We start from the raw sequence: 19,449 nt of genomic DNA, 5'->3' as shown, positions 1-19,449 counted from the left end.
TATGTCATCGAATAATACAAGTTTCAGCTGTTTATTGCAGACAACCTCAGCTATTCGCCATACGTTGTTAGAAGGACACAGTATCATTAAAATCAAATGAGGTTGAATTTCACAAGTTAAAATTACAAAATACACAGACAAATACACATACAGTATATAAACATTTAAAAAGCCCAAATATTTAACACTTGAAGTAATGGTCTTGGTGGATAGCTGAGGATGACTGCATTGAACAGCCAAAACTAGTACTATTCAATGATATAAACTATGTATTCATTAGGTGGAAGAATAAATTAAACTTCAGTGTCAACAGCTGTGTTAGGTTTTCCCACAGCAACCTTGAAGGATATCCCCCATTAACGCCCTTATGGACAGATACGGTTTGCTTTTCAAAATATCCTTCATTAATTTAAGAAGATTACAGTACCTCAACAATTAATAGGTACTGTGATAATTTCATTTTTTTTAAATGATACAGTCTTATAACATTCATACTTTCATAATGATTCTTTTGTGGGATTATTAGACCATAACATTTTATGTCACTTTTATTTGATTAAGTGTCGATTTTGAATGCAGCTATACTGAATCATCTTTAAGTATCAAGTTACTCTGTGACCAACTATAGTCTCATTTTGGAACTCAAATCCACAAGACCGTTACTTCAAGTGTTAAATGTTTGAACTTTTTAAATGTGTATTTATGTGTACTTGTCTGTGTATTTTGTAATTTTAACTTGTGAGATTCAACCCCATTTGATTTTAATAATACTGTGTCCTAATAAATTATGGGTGGCCGATGACCTTAGATGTTAACCCCCTTTAAACAACAAGCATCATCAGCATCAATAACTTACGGTGAATAGCTGAGGATGGCTCCAATGAACAGCTGAAACTAGTACTATTCGATGGTAGAAACTATGTACTGATTAGGTGGAAGAATGAATTAACATTTGTAAAATAGTAAGTCATATCCATCAATACACGCCTAGCAATGAAATTGATTGCATACACAAAAGTGTAGTGTTTACACTCCGATGGAGCGGCACAAAAGGCGTCAGTTCTCCATGTCAAGAGTAGGGTAGTTATTCCCAGGTAGTAGGTATAAAATGCTTTTAAAAATAGGAGAGGATTTTCACCAATCAATACTTATTTATTGTATATATTAAATTACAGGACCGGTTTCGAATGGGACGAATGAACGTACCATTTCCACTTCTATTATAACGTCTAATTTCAAAAAGTCATTGTTTAAGAAGCCTTTCTTGTGGACAGTTGGGATTTTCTTCTGATGATGCAGGGCACAGTTCTCTGCAAAACATAAAGAATTTCACCTTATTTTCTTGACACAGCATAAGCACAAAAGCCTATGCAGTATCATGTCTATAAGTATAGGCCGGCACAAAAGCCTATGCAGTATCATGTCTATAAGTATAGGCCGCGAAAGCATCAATGGCAATAGTACAGTATACTTGCGATGCTTCTCTCCAGTAAAAAAGAAAGCTCAAAAAGCATAAATACAGGAGAAAAGCGTGATAAAAGAGGACGGTGTTCAGATGCAGTTAAGTAACACAAAATCAATTTAATGTTCATATTATGTCTTCTAACAACATATGTTGAGATGGAGGGCACGTTTATTTTGCTATCTTTTGTGTAAATTACCAGGACTGATGGGAAATACTAAAGGTCCAAAATCCAGTAAACGATGCCTTCTCATGTCGACGGTTCAGTCAGTGCTCCCTTATGGCTCTGAAATCTGGGCTGAATCCTTGAGATTTGCTTGGTATCGGAGAAGGATAGCTGCCGTACGACGGAGAGCAGCTTTATGTATTGCATGTACTGTACATACTGCATGGTTTCTAAATCTGCAATTCTCATGGTGGCAGCAATAGCCCCACTAGATCTACTTGCATTGGAGCGACAATAATAATTATTAAATTAATGTTGTAATGGTCCACCTTCAATACTATATTGAAATTGAAATGATTAGCAGTGAAGGAACTAAACAATTTAAATTGAAATGATTAGCAGTGATGGAACTAAAGGAACAAACCTAGTACCGCTAGAATGAGATTCCGTACAAAAATACAGTAGAGATAAAATAGGGAGTCTAATGAAAAAAAAACCAAAAAAACAGTTAACATTAAATAAGAAACTAGAAAATCTAAAAAACAATGCCCCAGCAGAACAAAATATACCACAGCTTAATGCACCCTTCAATAATGAAAGACTTCCACCTCCTGTCAAAAATTTGTCGAAAACGACCTTCACAGAACAAGAATTACAAATGTTAGGAAAAGGACCAGATCACAATTGGCTTAGTATCAATAAAAGTCAAGAACTAATACAAACGTTAGCAGAAACAGAAACGGCCATACAGACCCTACCAATTGATATTCAAAATGATCTAAGGTACGAAGCTAGGAAAAAATTTCCCTCCGTAATTAAAGGATTAGAATCGAATTCTGACAATTCAAAGATAGACAGAGAACTTCAACGTAAAATTAGACAAAGTAATGTAGTTGTAACGAAAGCCGATAAAGGAGGAACAGTTGTAATAATAAACAAAACCGAATACATTAAGAAAACAGAAACTTTTTTCAATAACAACAAATTCAAGGTCATTGAGAAAGACCCCACCCTAAAAATACAAAGGAACTTTAAAGGTATACTAAAACAAAGTAACTTCCTCTTAAACAACCAAGAAATACAGAAGCTCATAAATATGAACCCAGGACTTCCCAAAGCAAGGGCTATGCCTAAACTACATAAAAAGGGCCGGTAATGAACTTTTGGAAAAGTCCCACATACAAAACTTCTCGATTCATTCGGAAGTTTTTAACTCAAAATTATGTCTTTTATACCAAAATATCGATAAAAAGCTCCAAGGAGTTTTGCAAGGTTGTTAAAGACTTTAAATTAACTTCTTCCTACGCAATAAGCTCCTTTGACATTAATGACATGTATACTAATATTCCCATAAAAGACACCATTAAGATTACAAAAAGGAATCTATTGGAACACAAACGCATTAGTAAACTGGAAATAGAAAATTTTATGATTATCCTGGAATTCGTCCTGAACCATAACTTCTTTTCTTTCAATAATAGAATATATCAGCAAATCAGCAAATGGACTCCCTATGGGGGTTCTGGCTTCAGGGATTTTAGCTAATATATACCTTGACTACCTAGAATACACTCAGATAGTAGGCCACATTAAAGGACTAGATCTTTGGCTATGCTATATTGATGATACTTATGCCATAATAAATAAAGAAATTAATAACAGTCACAACATTCTAAATACCTTAAATAACTTAGACCCTAACATTAAATTGTGATAGAAGAAGAAGAAGAAGAAGAAGAAGAAGAAGAAGAAGAAGAAGAAGAAGAAGAAGAAGAAGAAGAAGAAGAAGAAGAAGAAGAAGAAGAAGAAGAAGAAGAAGAAGAAGAAGAAGAAGAAGAAGAAGGCATACTCAATTTTCTAGACATTCAAACAATTTGGGAAAACAACAAGTTCCATTTTAGAATACACAGAAAACCCGCTTTTACACCAACCACAATACAAAGCGACTCCTTGCACCCTATTTCACAAAAGAAATCCGCTTACTATAGTTTCGTCAACAGGGCATTTGAAATTCCATTAACAGAAAAAGACAGGAAGGAGGAACTAGCTTACATTCACCAGCAAGCCCTTTTTAATGGTTATAGTTTGAAATTCATCAATAAAATCAATACTAAGTGCAAATATCAACAACAAATAAAATTAAAGCAGCAATCGGAGAAAGCGAAGAGGTATGTCAAATTCACCTTTAATAACCCGAGGATTTATGAAATAACAAATTTGTTTAAGAAACACAACACCGAAGTAGCATTCTCAACTAACAACAACACAAAACATAGATTCTTCAATCATAACAAGGTCAATAAACTTAAGGACGATGAATTTCAGGAGTCAGGCATTTATAAGTTGATATGCAATCAGTGTAAAAAAACATGTGGGACAATCAGGAAGAAGCTTTACAATTAGATATCAGGAGCATGTTAATGCAGAGAAGTACAGGAGATTCTCTGCTATGGGAGCTCGTATGAAAGAGGCAAGCCATAAATTCACTAACATTAAACAAGATCTTCAAATTATTAGTAGGATTAATAAAGGAAGTCTTATGAACAACCTAGAAAATATCCGCGTTATTCTCGAGAAATCAGAAAACAAAGAACGGAATTTAAATAAAACAAATGACCAAAATAATCTCCTATATGAGCATATAAGTAAATACATAGAATTGGTAAACAGAAGACAAATAAGACGAACAACTAAAATAGCCAAACATGACGTCATGGAAGCACAGCTAGTACTCCCTCCCCCTTCGCGAGACGTATCAAATACCAATATAAATGGTCCGTTATTGGACATTATGAATTTTCCAGCTAACTCATTCCTGGTTGCCAGCGTTTTGCCCCCGTGTGCTAGACTGGGCTGTCCAATAACAGACCATTTATATTGGTATTATAAATTTACTCATTCGGAACAAATATTTCAGATTCCCTATGGGAATCAACATCTACATTAGACGTATTAGATGACAACACAACCTAGCTCCCCCTCTCTCCGGTGAATCGTACAAACGAGCTAACTGTGACACATCGCTATAACACTAGGTCGTGTACAGGAAAACAGTCCCAAGGTGGCAGAGTATAAACACCATTTCAGAAAGGTGAGTTAAAGCAATATACCCCTTATCACCACCTTCTTTCCGAGGTCAAACTAAATTAGAACAATTTTGTTTAATGACACATTTTAACATTTTACAATCTTTCTGCTAGTTGCAGATTGTGAGGCAAGCTGCCTAAATTTGAGGACCACCATTTCACGCAACTTAAGAGTCACCATAGGACCATTGTAAATTAATAGCTCAACACAACCTGGTACTAAAAATGAAAAGCAACTTCCAAGGAAAGTAATCAACACAACAGACAATCAATAAGACACACATCAATTTTAACATAAGCAAGATCAAGCCACCTAGTGTTTTTACAAAAAGTGCCTAATTACAGACGTTTTAAGATTTTTTATATAAGTTCTTAGAAATAAGTTTTTTAATATTACCGTAGAAGCGAATTGTAATTTAAGTACCTTTTTACACACCACATCACTAAAATCCCCCCTTATTCCCCCCACTTCCCCCCACCAAATTTCAAATGCTTTAAGCAATAGTTCCCATGGGAAAGTAATTTAAGATTTTAATGTACTTATTAATCAAATTGTTTCATCTAAACTATTTTAAAGACAGCTGAAGATGACCACTAAGCGGTTGAAACATGTCCTGTATATGATAATGTTTTTATAACTCTGCCAAAAGGCAAGAAATAAAGTATCAATTAGGTGGTGTTTTAAATCAATTTGTTAATAATTCGTTGATTGCTTTTTTGAGGCATTCAAATTTCCTTCACCGCTCTTCCCCCTTTTCTCCTTCATTTCAAAATAATCTCTCAGTTTTGATAGGGAGAATACAATATCACACACATGATAAGCAATAATTATGCTGTAATAGTAAGTTATTATTATTATTATTATTATTATTATTATTATTATTATTATTATTATTATTATTATTATTATTATTATTATTATTATTATTATTATTGTATGATGCATATGAGACGACAGTAAGAATAAAATAATATGTACGATATGTAAAATTTACAGCATTCACGTTGTTGAAACCGTAAATTACCCTACATGTGCCCCTCGGGTGGTGGTAAGAAAGCAACAGTGATAAGATGCCGCCGTACTGCCCCATGAGGCCTCACGACCATGACAGTAAAACCGACACAACAAACCGTCCTTCTAAGTACTCAGCATTTAGGGCCAAGATCCTGGGCCCTCAACTAATGATCTGTTATAGTAAGAGATAAGAGGGAAGAGTTGACAAGACAGCAGGTAGTGTGCTCCTTGGCACATAGACAGAGATGCCAGAAATAGACCCAGTGCTATCTTTTGGAATTTATTGCTACTAATATGGCTTTTCCTGACACTTGGACTTTTCTGAAATATATTGAGCTTGGTACATAGATCCAATTAAAATTATCAGCTGAAAAATCACAATGTTGGTACTCAGACCATTACAAAATTAAATGCTTCAATTATTAAAGAAAGCGTTTATGGAATTTCAACATGAATGTGCGTACATTTGTTCATAATATTCATCAATTCCTAAAAAAAAAAATAAAAAAAAAGTGTTTTGCAATAGAATTTGATGATGTTCTTTTAAAAACAAAATATATTATTCTGATGTCATCAGTCCTGTAGTTTCAACATACTGGATTATCCATTCAGTAAGTCAGTCAAAATACCTGCAGCTTTCATCATCGAACATTGCTATTATAGACACTCACCTAACAAATCAAGTAGAGGAGAGTTGTCGCAACGTATGAGGTGGAAGACCGTCTCGATGCCACTCAGTAAGTCGGTCAGCTTGCGGGAGGATACCTGCAGCTCTTCTTTGGCTGTATCAGCTGTAGAGCAAACCTCACGTAGTTTAGCATTGAGAACACTAAGCGTTTCTTGTTGCTGCTCACTGCGCTGTTGGTTCACTCTCCGCTGGTCATCTATTTTTGATTTCAACTCTTCCACTTGCTCTTGAAGGGTCTCCAACTGCAAAAAATGTGTAACATCCACTTTAACTTGACATATTTACCATTTGATTACATATTTCATCATTCAACTCACAAAACTTGCATTCTGCACAAAATCAAACTACAATATGATAAAAAAAAAATGTAGCAGACTTTCTAGAAGTTTGTGTATCTCATCTCCTATGTATGTGAAAAAGAAGTGCAGCCTGACTTATATTTTCGGGAGGAAAATAGATCTAAATGTGGAGAATTTGTACAGTTTCCTGTTGTGGATCTGAGGATCAAACTTGAAATTATTTGCAAAGTGAAGGAATTTTAAAAGAAGGTGGAATCACTTTTCAGACATAAATTTGTTATGAACTTTCTTGAGGTTCAGATGCTGTGTTGTAAGAAACTCACAGAAAGAAGCATAATATTAATTCTTAATTGTAAAGATAATTAAAAAACATAGAAGTCTCAATGGACTGCCAAAAATATACTAAAAATGAATGAAGAAAACTACAAAAAAAAAAAAAAAACATCCACTGTTAACATAAATAGTTGTTAGTGTTTTCCTGTTCCACACGGTTGATTAAACAGGGATGTCACTAGCAGAGGGCACTGGCCAGCTTCTTTCTCCTCTTGTCATCACCACTGTTTTGCTCTTCTCCACACCGAGCTCGATAGCTGCAGTCGCTTAAGTGCGGCCAGTATCCAGTATTTGGGAGATAGTAGGTTCGAACCCCACTGTCGGCAGCCCTGAAAATGGTTTTCCGTGGTTTCCCATTTTCACACCAGGTAAATGCTGGGGCTGTACCTTAATCAAGGCCACGGCCGCTTCCTTCCCACTCCTAGCCCTTTCCTGTCCCATCGTCGCCGTAAGACCTATCTGTGTCGGTGCGACGTAAAACAACTAGCAAAAAAAAAAAAAAAAAAAGCTCTTCTCCACACTGATTTTCATACCATATTTCTCAATATTGTCATTTAAAGCTTCTAGTTGTATTTACACTTCTGTATTGTTGACTCCCCACATCACAATGTCATCTGAAAACAACAATATTTTCATATCCCCTCTATATCTTGCCTTTATTTCCTTTAGAATTTCATCCATGACCATTATAAGCATAAGTGGAGACAATACATTTCCCTGTCTTAGTCCAGTTTGGTTTCTAAACCAATCTGTTCTCCCTACTGGAATCTGGATACAACTAGAACAATTCTTCTACATTGATTTCACTAGTTCCCTTGATTGCCTTCCACATCCTTTTCTTTCTAGGATTTCCCACACCTTTTCTCTATTAACATGATTGTATGCCTTCTCTAGATCAAGGTATACTATCACCAGATATTTCCATATTCCATATTTCCATCACTAATCAGATATCAGTTTAAATTATAGTTGCAGTGATGTGGTGTGCCAGGAGATCACAGTGATTGTCTGGCCAATATTGGATATTTGAATCCAAGTACCTATGCAGGGGCACCACGAGGAGGAATCAGACAACATCTAGTGAGGACAGCAGCTAAGTTACAATCAGTCGAGTGTCTGAATAAAGAGTTGCCACACGATGCTGGTCGATGTTGAACTAAATCAGACCATGGGAATTATAACTGGAACTACAAAATCAACCCAAACATTTTGGATGCCAGCCCTGAGCCTCATTTCCCCCTCCCCACCTAAGAAGGAAGAAAGCCCTCATGAGGGAATACAAGACAATTCCAAGGAATCAACAGTTACGAAGCCACGAGGATGTCAGCAGCTCAGCTCCAAACGTCCACCATTGAGAACAACCAGAAGCCTGTTAAACAGGCCTCGATATACTGTAAGAATGGTGCAACCTGTGCAATTTTCTCTGTGCAAGAAACAAGCTACGCAAGATGTAGTCATAGGATGTGGTCCAATCATGGTAGGTGTGGTGATCTAATCTTCAAATCGGGAAAGTCCCTCCAGAAGTGCAGACAGTTAAACACAATGTTAAACTTCTACCCTGGTGACCTCATAGAATTTCTGGATTACACCAGAGATGATAGGGTATATCAATAACATGTCTGTAAACTTGTAAATATTTCATTGTGTAGCTTGTAATGGTTTATTTATTGATTTGTAAAGTGATGTAATGCCATACGATTAATTCAATTCTTACAGCAGTTCAACATTACCAATTTAAAAATTAAAAATAAACATACTGTAAACTACATCAAAATAATTAACTTGTCAGAAAGTTAAGTAAAGGTGTCAGTCGCTAGGTGCTAAAAATTAATATTTGTCATTTCAGACCCCCAAACATTGCTAGGTCTAGTAACAAAGTTGCTAAATTGGCAACACTAACCAAAGGCCTTGAACTGACATCTGCCGATGAAGCACGATTGAGGCCAACGTGTGTTCACGCAGCCTGAAGCACTCATGAACCGTGTTCATGACATCACCACACTTGAGCAGTCACACTCTTTGATTGGTTTTCCCATCCCGAATGTGATCATTAACACATTCACTGCGAGGCATTCTGAGGTAATTTAAATGCTCTGTGCCAGGTGAATTGGTCTGAGATAGTTACAAATAAAAGTGCATTTAAGTAGCACACATAACAGCATGAAAATTTCATGTTACCTTCAGTTATGTTTAAAATGAGCTGAAAGCTATTTCTAGGCATAACATTGAATATGGGAGTAGTAAACATGTTTGTTGTCCAGTACATTTCTAACTTAGGCTTTTTTATGATGCCGGTCTTCATCCAGAACCCTAAAAATGTTCTCATCACATTATTCAAAGTAACAGGCACCAAATTCACAACACAACACAACACAACACGACCACAGAATGGTCGCCAGTCAGTGTGGAGGTCAACACCGACCCAACCTGATCTACACAAGCATAGGGCTGGAGGAAAGAGGAAGTGAGTAATATTTTTTGCAACTCTTCTTATTAACTTTTTCTGCTACTTCATTTTTTCGTTCTCACACTCAGCTTTCTGGCTTCATTTTTAGATCCTGGCTATACATGTATTCTTCATAAAGAAATTTTGCGGATTTTAAAACACCCCGTTTCCAGAAGCATGACAAATAGAACAACTTCTGACATTTTTTAAGTATTCCTTCAGCCAACCAACAGTAGTGTTGAATACGGTTGAACCCACACCTGTTGCATATTAGATTCATCGAAGATTGAAGCTATAAACATTTTAAACATAGATTTTCATTGCATTTGTTGATTGTATTTTATCTCAAGTTTTTTATGTATCACTGTTTTTGTATATGTCATTCATCTTTGTGTTATTTTAGCTGATGATGACCTCTAGGCTAGGTCAAAACATGTCCTATGTAGCTTTTTAGACAGACCATTTATCGAAAGGCAAAATTTTAGAATTTTATCTTAGATATTTGAAGTCAATACAGAACTGGAATGAAGTTTATTACTTGTAATAAATCTAATAACACCAAGCCAAACAACAATCGACCACAAGTAGGTTTTAATTCTCTAATCTAATAAAATAAAGCACATTAGATGCATAAGCACCCAAAATGATGGCAAAATCCCTTCTTTTCTTAATCTTCCTTTGTAATTTGGTCACTGGTATACTGTTTGTAGTCAACTTTTTCAAATGCAAGCATTGCTTCTCAAAAGTTCTTGAATGCATTATATTCAATTCTGCCCATCACTAATCACAATCAAATTGGAAAGAGGAAAAATATTATCAAAACTTCAGAAATTGCTGTTATTTGTGACCTTGAGCTCAGCTGGAAAGTGCACTCATTGCACAAGTCAGTACGAGTGGGAAAGGATATAAACTTTTTACATGTAATGTGCGCAAATAAAATGACTGCGGTTATTATGACATTTTAACATAAAAACATAAAATTTCTAGTCTTGTATTTGGACTAAAATAGTAATAGGCAAACTCAAGACCTCCCATGGCTGTATGTATGTAAGGTGTAACGTCTGTTCTGGTCTTGATAACATAGTATTAAAATACTAGATTTGTGTTAAGAAGGAGCAGTTTCGATTATTGCCTGAAAGCCCAGTGACTATATAGTGCCCCAAAGAAAGTGCTGAAAACTTGTTCAGCGATACAATAGAAAAAGTAAAAATATAAACATCTAACCCTGGACATAATGTGAACATTGTACAAGTACCGGTACGAACATTTGACAGAACTCCATCTTCAAGTAAAGCTGCCGAAATGCACTCTGCCTCCTTCCAATTGTTGTGGCCAATCTCTGCTTTATGATTTCCGAGGATTCTCTAAACTATACCACCCGAATGCGATGCTAAGATGGTCCCTTATGCAAATTCACCGCTGATCACTTTTCCGGTACAGTACTTGCTCTAATTATTGCAAAGACAGGGTGTTAATTCCAAGATCCATAAGTACCGTATGCTGCAGCCGTCCTTTCATGAGATGCAGTTTCTTGAAAAACACTTTATCAAGGATTTTGCATTGATGGGACTGAAATTTCTGGACGGTTGATCCGGGAAATCGTTTCTTTGAGGAACAGATAATGCAGGATTTTTACAGCGTGATTTAATTATGATGCTCGCGGGACCACGTAATCTGAATTAATAATCTGGGAAAATGTAGTTTCCGGGAATGGATAATCGAGGTTCCACAGTAATTTGAGTTTTGTTCTAGGAACCTCATGCTCAAGGAAGTTCTTGTTCTGCTTGATGAGGAACATTTACACATCGGCCATGTTCATATCAAGCCTGAGATGCCACAGTTGTGTCTGATGAAGATAACGCGGGTCTCATTGACAGGGTGGCAGCAGTGAGTGCAAGAAGACTTGGTCATGTCAAGAAATTGGACGAGGGGACCAAAAAACATGAGAACTCGGCCAGTGATAAGGATGATCTAGACAAACCTACATCAAAGAGAGTTTGGACACTACACACAATATGCTGGCTTTAGACACTGCTTCAGCACAGCACTTGGAGAAACAGAGATGTGAAGGGAAAATACGTTTCAGATCCGGACTTGCCAAGTACCAATACTTCCTTCTCACAAGCAGACTACTCACACCTGAGGGAAATGTCCCGAGACTGCACTATCCTGCCGTCACTGTGCAGGAGAGCAGTGCTCCTCTTGTGCTTGTTCAAGTGCCAAAAATGTAATGTAGGACTCTACATCGATTGTTTTATTCATTTTCATGTTAACAACTAAAAATCTCTGCCTAGAAAACCACTGCTATGCTCTAAACATTGAGAAACTGAGAGTTTATAGATATTGGAGTAATTATTGTTGTAAAGAAAACATCACAAATTCTTTATAAAAGTATACAAAACACACCTGCATTCAGAATTAACTGTTATTATTGATCAACATCTCTCAAACACTCCTTATAATCGAAATACAGGCAACTACTATGACTTAACTTATTTACCAAGTTTTGCTCACTGATTGACCTAGTGGTACCATACGGTACCAGCCTAAAAATAGTACTTCTGGTTGTGCTATTGAATGCATTTGGTTGTAGATGTAGGAGGGTTCATTGTTCATTATATGGTAAACTCAGACAAATATTGCAAACTTTCAATTCTGGGTTAATTGACAGTAATCACCAAATGAAATGTTGAGGCTCTCCTCATACCAAAATACCACTATCATGGTCCTCACTATGAACTGTTTGGAGCACATCCACCACCATGGAACTGGCCATACCTCATTGTTGAGCTCATTGACATAATTGAAGAGAGCAAAGTTCTCCTCCTCCTGTTTGATGAAGCGTGCTGCCAGTTTGTCCACATCTTCCTCTCCAGAGAATTCTCGGATCTGATTCAAGATACCTTGGTATTTTTGGATTTTCCTCTCTGTTTCCTCTCGTTGCTGTTCTGTAAGGAAAAGCCACTCAGTTACTGTAACATACACATTGTCAATATGCATCAGCACATTGCGAGTGCTAGTGAGTCAGTGGGAAAGAGTGGATGAATGAAGAAGGAACTGAAATGCACAATATCATATGTGAAACTTAGAAACAAATTAGATTTTAAAATGATGCAAAAAATTAAAAGGAAGTTTTACAAGAATACTGCGCACTGTATATTGTCTGAAAACTATGTTGAGAGAGGCATTCCACAAGGAATTTCTAGAGTCTTGTGCACAGGAGATAAACAAAATACTGCATGATACTTAAAAGATAGTATTCTATATGAAATCTACAGGATTTGTTTCACACCTAGCAAATACAATGTACACTGTTTGCTGATTCACTTTTATTTCAGGGGTTTGACATTAGCAGAAATTCTCGAGGAGATGGAGAAGAGAGATGAAGAAAACTGCCAATCAAGAATGCTTCAGATAACATTTCACATGTTAAAAATATGATGCCAACTGATGCAGTGGTTGAGGAGGAATTGCTTACAGGTATTACAAACAAAGCTAGTTTAAAAATGTATTGATCTGCCTCACACCTATTTTCAATACAACTATGTCCACAAACTCATCTAATCTAATCTAATTTAATCTAATTCAATTTAATCTTAAAATTCCTCAATATTTCATGCAATTCTATCTACCAGTTGTTTAAGAAATTAAATTTTAAATGTAACCGCATAAAATATGTGACATTGACACCCACAATTGAGCATGGGGATAAGAAGTACTGCATCATCTATCTTTGATCTGTTTACATGCTCTTTGGAAAGGAAAGTGCAGATAATGGTTAAATCTGTCATCACAACATAGCATAGTAATATAAAGAAGGAAATTGAAAAAGGCTTTGCAAAGATAATAGCATGCAATCTTCACTTTCATCTATGACAAGCACATCAGTTACCTTTTCTTACACAGCAATCTCACAGTACTTAAAATACATGAACGCCTAGTGTTGCATATGTGTAACAGCATGCCAATGCTTGTTTTGTTCAATGTATGAAGTTGTTTTCCACTGAGAGAATGAAAATAGCGGGCGTATTCACTAAAGGGAAGCATTTTGCTTCATTTCTGGTCTGTTAATCAATAGTCACAGCTTGATTGTTGATGAGATGTACATTTGAAGTTCATTGTGTGTTCCAGCTATCACAATGGCGTACCATAAGAGGTAAGATTCCACGTATAATTTTATGATTTTTTTTTTTTTTTTTTTGCTAGGGGCTTTACGTCGCACCGACACAGATAGGTCTTATGGCGACGATGGGATAGGAAAGGCTTAGGAGTTGGAAGGAAGCGGCCATGGTGTTAATTAAGGTACAGCCCCAGCATTTGCCTGGTGTGAAAATGGGAAACCACGGAAAACCATTTTCAGGGCTGCCGATAGTGGGATCCGAACCTAATTTTATGATTTAGAAATAATAAACCTCTTCTAGGAAATCAAGGAAGTAAATTCATCAGAGTTTGAATGTAGCATGAATCCTTTTACAATTAAGAATGAGTGGACGAGTGAGACATATATATTCCTACATTGCATAAATTCACAAACCTAGGTGGATCAATTGTCAAATCACTTCCTTATGTATGAATTCAGTATTGAACGGTTTGTTATTCATGAAACAATCCTTCATTGTTGTTCATGCTATTCAAACTCACATACCCATTTCGTGATGAATTATTATTATTATTATTATTATTATTATTATTATTATTATTATTATTATTATTATTATTATTATTATTATTATTATTATTAATATCATTATTATTATTATTATTATTATTATTATTATTATTATTATTATTATTATTATTATTATTATTATTATTATTATTATTCAAGGAGGTAGAGAAGAGAGATGAAATTGATACTATTTATATAGAACCTCCAGAGCCTACAGCCCTTTTGTATGAAGACTCATCAGATGAGGACGATGGAGAGCTTATTGAGAACCTAAGTCATAATCAGCTTGCTGCGGGAGCTGAAATTGTTCTTTCCAACCAATAAAGAAGTGAAGAAGATTGCAATGACGAGTGTGATATTGTCTCGCCTAATGCTAGTATTGCTTCTATGACTGCCCGTTGTAGTGTTTCTCACTATTTGCTTCCTGGCATGAGACATTACTGGGATTCATGTGATGATATGATAAATCTTTGTATGAGTACAGTAATTCAATGAGGCGGAACAGGTTTATTCAGATAATTCAATTTTTGCATTTTGCAGATAACAATGACCTTGAACCAAATGAGAGTTATCGAGAAAATTAAAGAAATTTTCATACAGGACTCCGTTCCTATCTGACAAATACATTTTGATGAGTCTTCGATAGCATACTATGGAAGACACTCATGTAAACAATATTCATAAGAGGAAAGCTGATCAGGTTCAGCTAAATACACAGGGAGGATACCTAATAAATTGTTATATACATCAACGTAAAGGTCTCATGATAATATTAGTAAACATCTTGAAATGTCAGCATCTGAGATGATTCACTTGATAGATGAATTTTCCGACAATATCAAGGGGCTACATTTTGGTTTCTACTTTGACAACTTGTTTACAAGCATGAACTTGCTTTTGTATCTAAAGTCATGTGGGTACACAGGCACTGGAACTGTAAGAGAAAACAGAGTCCCAAAGGAATGTAATCTAATTCCTACAAAGGAAATAAAAGGAAAAGATCGAGGCACATACGATTTCAAACTAAGCAATGATGACTTGATAACGGCTCACTGACAAGACAACAATGCCGTATCTGTTGCTTACATAATTCACCCTATCTCCTCACTAGATCTGGTCAAGAGTTTTTCCAGGACAGATAAGAAAGTCATCATGGTCCAATTCCCTGCACTAGTTGGAATTTACAGTATATTTATGGGAGCAACAGACCTTATGGATAGAAACGTCAACAGGTACCATGTGGCGATTAGGAGCAAACAATGGTGGTGGGCAGCTTTTTTTCCTGGATTCTAGATGTCAACCTGAAAAATGCTTGGCACCTCAGCAGCATGTGTCGGTCAAAAATGACGCAGCTCCAATTCAAGCGGAAAGCGGCACTATACTACGCCTATGGCACGGCACAGAGCTGAGGGAGCGCGGTTGTCTATCACTTGCGTGCGGGGGCGGAGAAGGTCGTGTAAAAGAAATTCTGTGGTACAATGGGCAAGATCACCTTGTGATGCAGATCCTAGACAATAAAAGAAGACTGTGCAAATGAGAAATATTCCAGCATAGTCTGTACGGCGAGTGATCGGCATAATTTGCTTCATTCTGTTCCACACAAAGGGGCATATACACCTGGCGTGGGAGTGGGGGAGAAGGAGTTATGAAAGTACAAACTGATGAGCTCTGAATACCCCCAGTCAGTTTTCATCATAATTTCCCAATGTATATACACAGTATATTATATAGCTACTGTAAATAACATATCTGCCAACCTTCGAAAACCAAAAATCGGGAGAATGTCTAAGAATCACATTTCCCATCACGTGATGCCAAAAAATCACACCGGCAAACAGCCCAAATTATAAAACATGAAAATTCCCTCGATTTAATAATATATGAGAACTGTTCTGAACTTTTTATTTTTTAGAAAATCTGATTTATATTTCTTTGCCATAATAAAACAAACAAATCTTGAAAGAACACACCATGTCATATTGTAATTATAATCAATACAGTTAATTAAACTCCCTCTTACATGAAAAGCATCACTTTCTCTGGCTCTATCACTTAAACGAAGACTTCAAAACACCTTCTCTAAAAGAAACTGCATTAATAAATAATCATAATTGAATTTATTCAAGCCACTCTGATCAATCTCCTGAACACTACAATCATGACCACGGCAAACAAAAGCACAATGTAACTCAAGAGAGAAAAAGAACATCAGTTTGAACAGGAGTTTCACAACATATTTCAAGTTTTGTGGTCATTGACTTGAAATTGGGAGAAAGACTAACTGATTGGGAGGTCAGAAAGATATATAAAAAGTCAGGAGTCTCCCGTATAAATTGGGAGAGTTGGCAGTTATCAAATAATGTAATATTGCATGTAAATGATTTTATTTTGTTTCTAACAGGCAATTGAACAATAACTTACATCTTCTTCTTCTCCACACTTATTGTCCTCCTATTTTCATTATTTTCTCGAAACAAACTATGTCTGTGTTGGTGCCTTGCAGATTACTTACATGCCTAGCAACATCCAATATTTCCAAAACTATACATGTTTGCTTCCAAATGGATCTTTGTTGAATAATACCCTATCCTAAGAATGTTTGTTAGGAAAAATTGGACATTTCAAAAAATAACAAATTTGGCGTTCAAGGGTTAAGAGAGTCTCATCAGGCACACGTGCCCCCTCTCCCACCCCTATATTTTGCCAAGTGAGGAACCAAAAGGTTCACTGACTTTGAAAGTAATGAAGTAACCTTATTTTCTTGAAAATAAATATCTTCTCTACCAATCCAATTGCACTATCTTTCTTAAAATAACATGAAGAGCATCCATGATTTTGTGTCGGCATAGTTTTGGTAGACCCTGTATAATGAACATTGTGTAGATAAAGGTTTATCACTTGCATGTGTTTTTCTCAGAATATTTATAGTCTAAAGAAAAGGGTAAAAACATCAGAATTCTTGGCCTTAAAAATACAATATCTGACATCATCTAACACAACCTTGTAAACTTCTTCCGCCTTAAAAGGAAGGAGTCTTACTCACGTTTCTTGAGGGCCTCCCTGGCCTCAAGGTCGGTGAGGATCCTCTTCTGCCCCTTGATACCCAGGAACTCTTGTAGTTTTGTGTCATGGTCCAATTTGCGCTGTAACTCTCTCATTTCCTGGCTATGGATGTGCATGTCTTGTCGACCACGCTCTTTTAGCATGTGAAGTTTGCTCTGGGCTTCTTCCCTGATAACAAAGTTACAAGCATGAACACTACTCCTGTTCATCAAGAGCTTGTGTTAGCCACAAGAAACAAATAACACAGAAACACCAAATTTGGTGGTCTCAAAATTGGACAAACAAGGACAGAACCCTTGTGGGTGGGGGGACGCAGACGAAGAATACACCCACGGTATCCCCTGCCTGTCATAAGAGGTGACTAAAAGGGGCGATCAAGGGATGATGACATTAGAATCATGAAACTACTTGTGCTTAGTACCATTATGTGAGGAACACCATAGGTCAACATTACATGCAGTTAGTACCACCATGTGAGGAACACCATGGATCTACGTTATCAATGAGTAGTGCCTTTATATGAGGAACACCATGGTTCTATGGTTATTAGTGTCTACGATTGTATGTTTTCCACCGAAGTGGGGGAGTGGGCATTTGGCTGCGCGAACTAATGTCCATGTGCCGTAACGCTGTGCTGGAATGTGTCAGTTCCCCTGGGTTCAGAATAGATCTGCGCTACCTATGAGTAGTACCACTTTATGAGAAACACTATGGGTGTGCGTTACCTGAGAGTACAGTAGTTCCATTATGTGACAAATACCATGGGTTTGTATTACCCGTGGTTATTACCATAATGTGTCATACACCATGGGTCTACATTGCCTATGATTCATAGCACTATGTGAGTAACACCATGAGTATACATTACCTGTGATTAGTTCCACTTAGTGAGGGACACCACGGGAATACCAGCGTCTGTGATTAGTTCCCACTGTGTGCGGAGCACCATGGGTCTACGTTGCTGTGAGTAGTACACTTATGTGTGAAACATCATGGGTTTGTGTTACCTGTGAGTGATGTCATTGTGTGCGACATACGATAGGCCTACATTTCCTGTGATTAGTAACACCATTAGAGAAACACTATGGGTCTACATCACCTGTGATTAGTACGATTATGAGGGGGCGGCAACCTGGATTTTGGACTCAATAATGCATCATCCCAGTAATTCAGGCTTTGTGAATTGGATCCACTGATTGTTTTTGTTTCACTATCATTTTTAGATTCTGATGATGATGATGATAGCAAACACTCATAATCAAGTAGGCTTGTCTTCCAGGCAGGATGCCTCTTCATCTATGTGTTCGGAGGTGACTATACAGTCCAATGCGGGAGTTACACAATTTGCCACAGTGATGACAGGTAGTCCCAGGTGGAGCAGTCATGTTATTTCTATGTCTTTTCAGCACTTCTTTTTCTTTCCTACGTTGCCTCTTGTCATTCGCTGTACGTCGGCGGTTTTCTTCAAAAGACAGTGTGCCGTAATGGACTAGTGATCTCCAGGATGAACGGTCAAAGGCCAGTTCTCCCAGTTATCAACATCAATGTTACATCTCTTCAAGTTAGCCTTGATTACATCTTTAAATCGCTTCCTCTGACCGCCTACACAGCGTTTACCTACTGATAGCTCAGAGTAAAACACTTGTTTGGGAATGCGATTATTGGGCATGCGAACTACGTCCCCTGTAGATCGTAGCTGGCATCTTAAAACCATCAATTCTATACTGGTGGTGTGTGCCTCTTCAAGAACGCTGATATTTGTGCGCCTGTCTTGCCAAGTTATTTCCAGTATTCTCCTCAAACAACGTTTATGATACTGTTCCAGCTTCTTAAGGTGTCGACTGTAGCATGTCCAGGATTCAGATCCGTAGAGTAAGGTTGGAACTACAACAGAACTGTACACAAGAATCTTTGTTGTGATATTGACATCATGATTGTCAAAAACTCGAGATCGTAACTTAGCAAAGGATGCTCCTGCACGGTTAATTCTGTGTTGGATTTCTGAGTCTATATTTGCGCTTGATGAGAGGGTGCTGCCAAGGTATGGGAAGGTGTTTACAATTTGAAGGCTCACTCCATCAATTGTGACAATGATATCTCTTTGACCTTCCCCAGGGGCTGGTTGGTATAGGATCTGTGTTTTGCTGGTATTCAGTTTGAGTCCGATCTTGTTGTACGCAGCAGAAAAAGCATTCAGGATTATCACAAGCTCTTCTTGTGTC

General features: G+C 36.9%; 1 protein-coding gene across 1 annotated transcript in view; it reads right to left on the bottom strand.

Moving 5' to 3' along the window:
- The window catches only part of Ccdc114 (Coiled-coil domain containing protein 114), a 96,274-nt gene that overhangs the window by 32,505 nt on the left and 44,320 nt on the right, over positions 1-19,449 (bottom strand). Inside the window, exons 7-9 of the mRNA XM_067140567.2 lie at positions 17,208-17,395; positions 12,274-12,443; positions 6,401-6,659 (exon numbers count right to left, since the gene is read on the bottom strand). Coding sequence (XP_066996668.2) covers positions 6,401-6,659; positions 12,274-12,443; positions 17,208-17,395 — 617 coding nt within the window. The remainder of the gene's footprint in view (positions 1-6,400; positions 6,660-12,273; positions 12,444-17,207; positions 17,396-19,449) is intronic.

Source organism: Anabrus simplex, chromosome 1, assembly GCF_040414725.1.
Source record: "Anabrus simplex isolate iqAnaSimp1 chromosome 1, ASM4041472v1, whole genome shotgun sequence".
Classification (NCBI taxonomy): Eukaryota; Metazoa; Arthropoda; class Insecta; order Orthoptera; family Tettigoniidae; genus Anabrus; species Anabrus simplex.
This window is presented reverse-complemented; position numbering and strand designations above follow the sequence as displayed.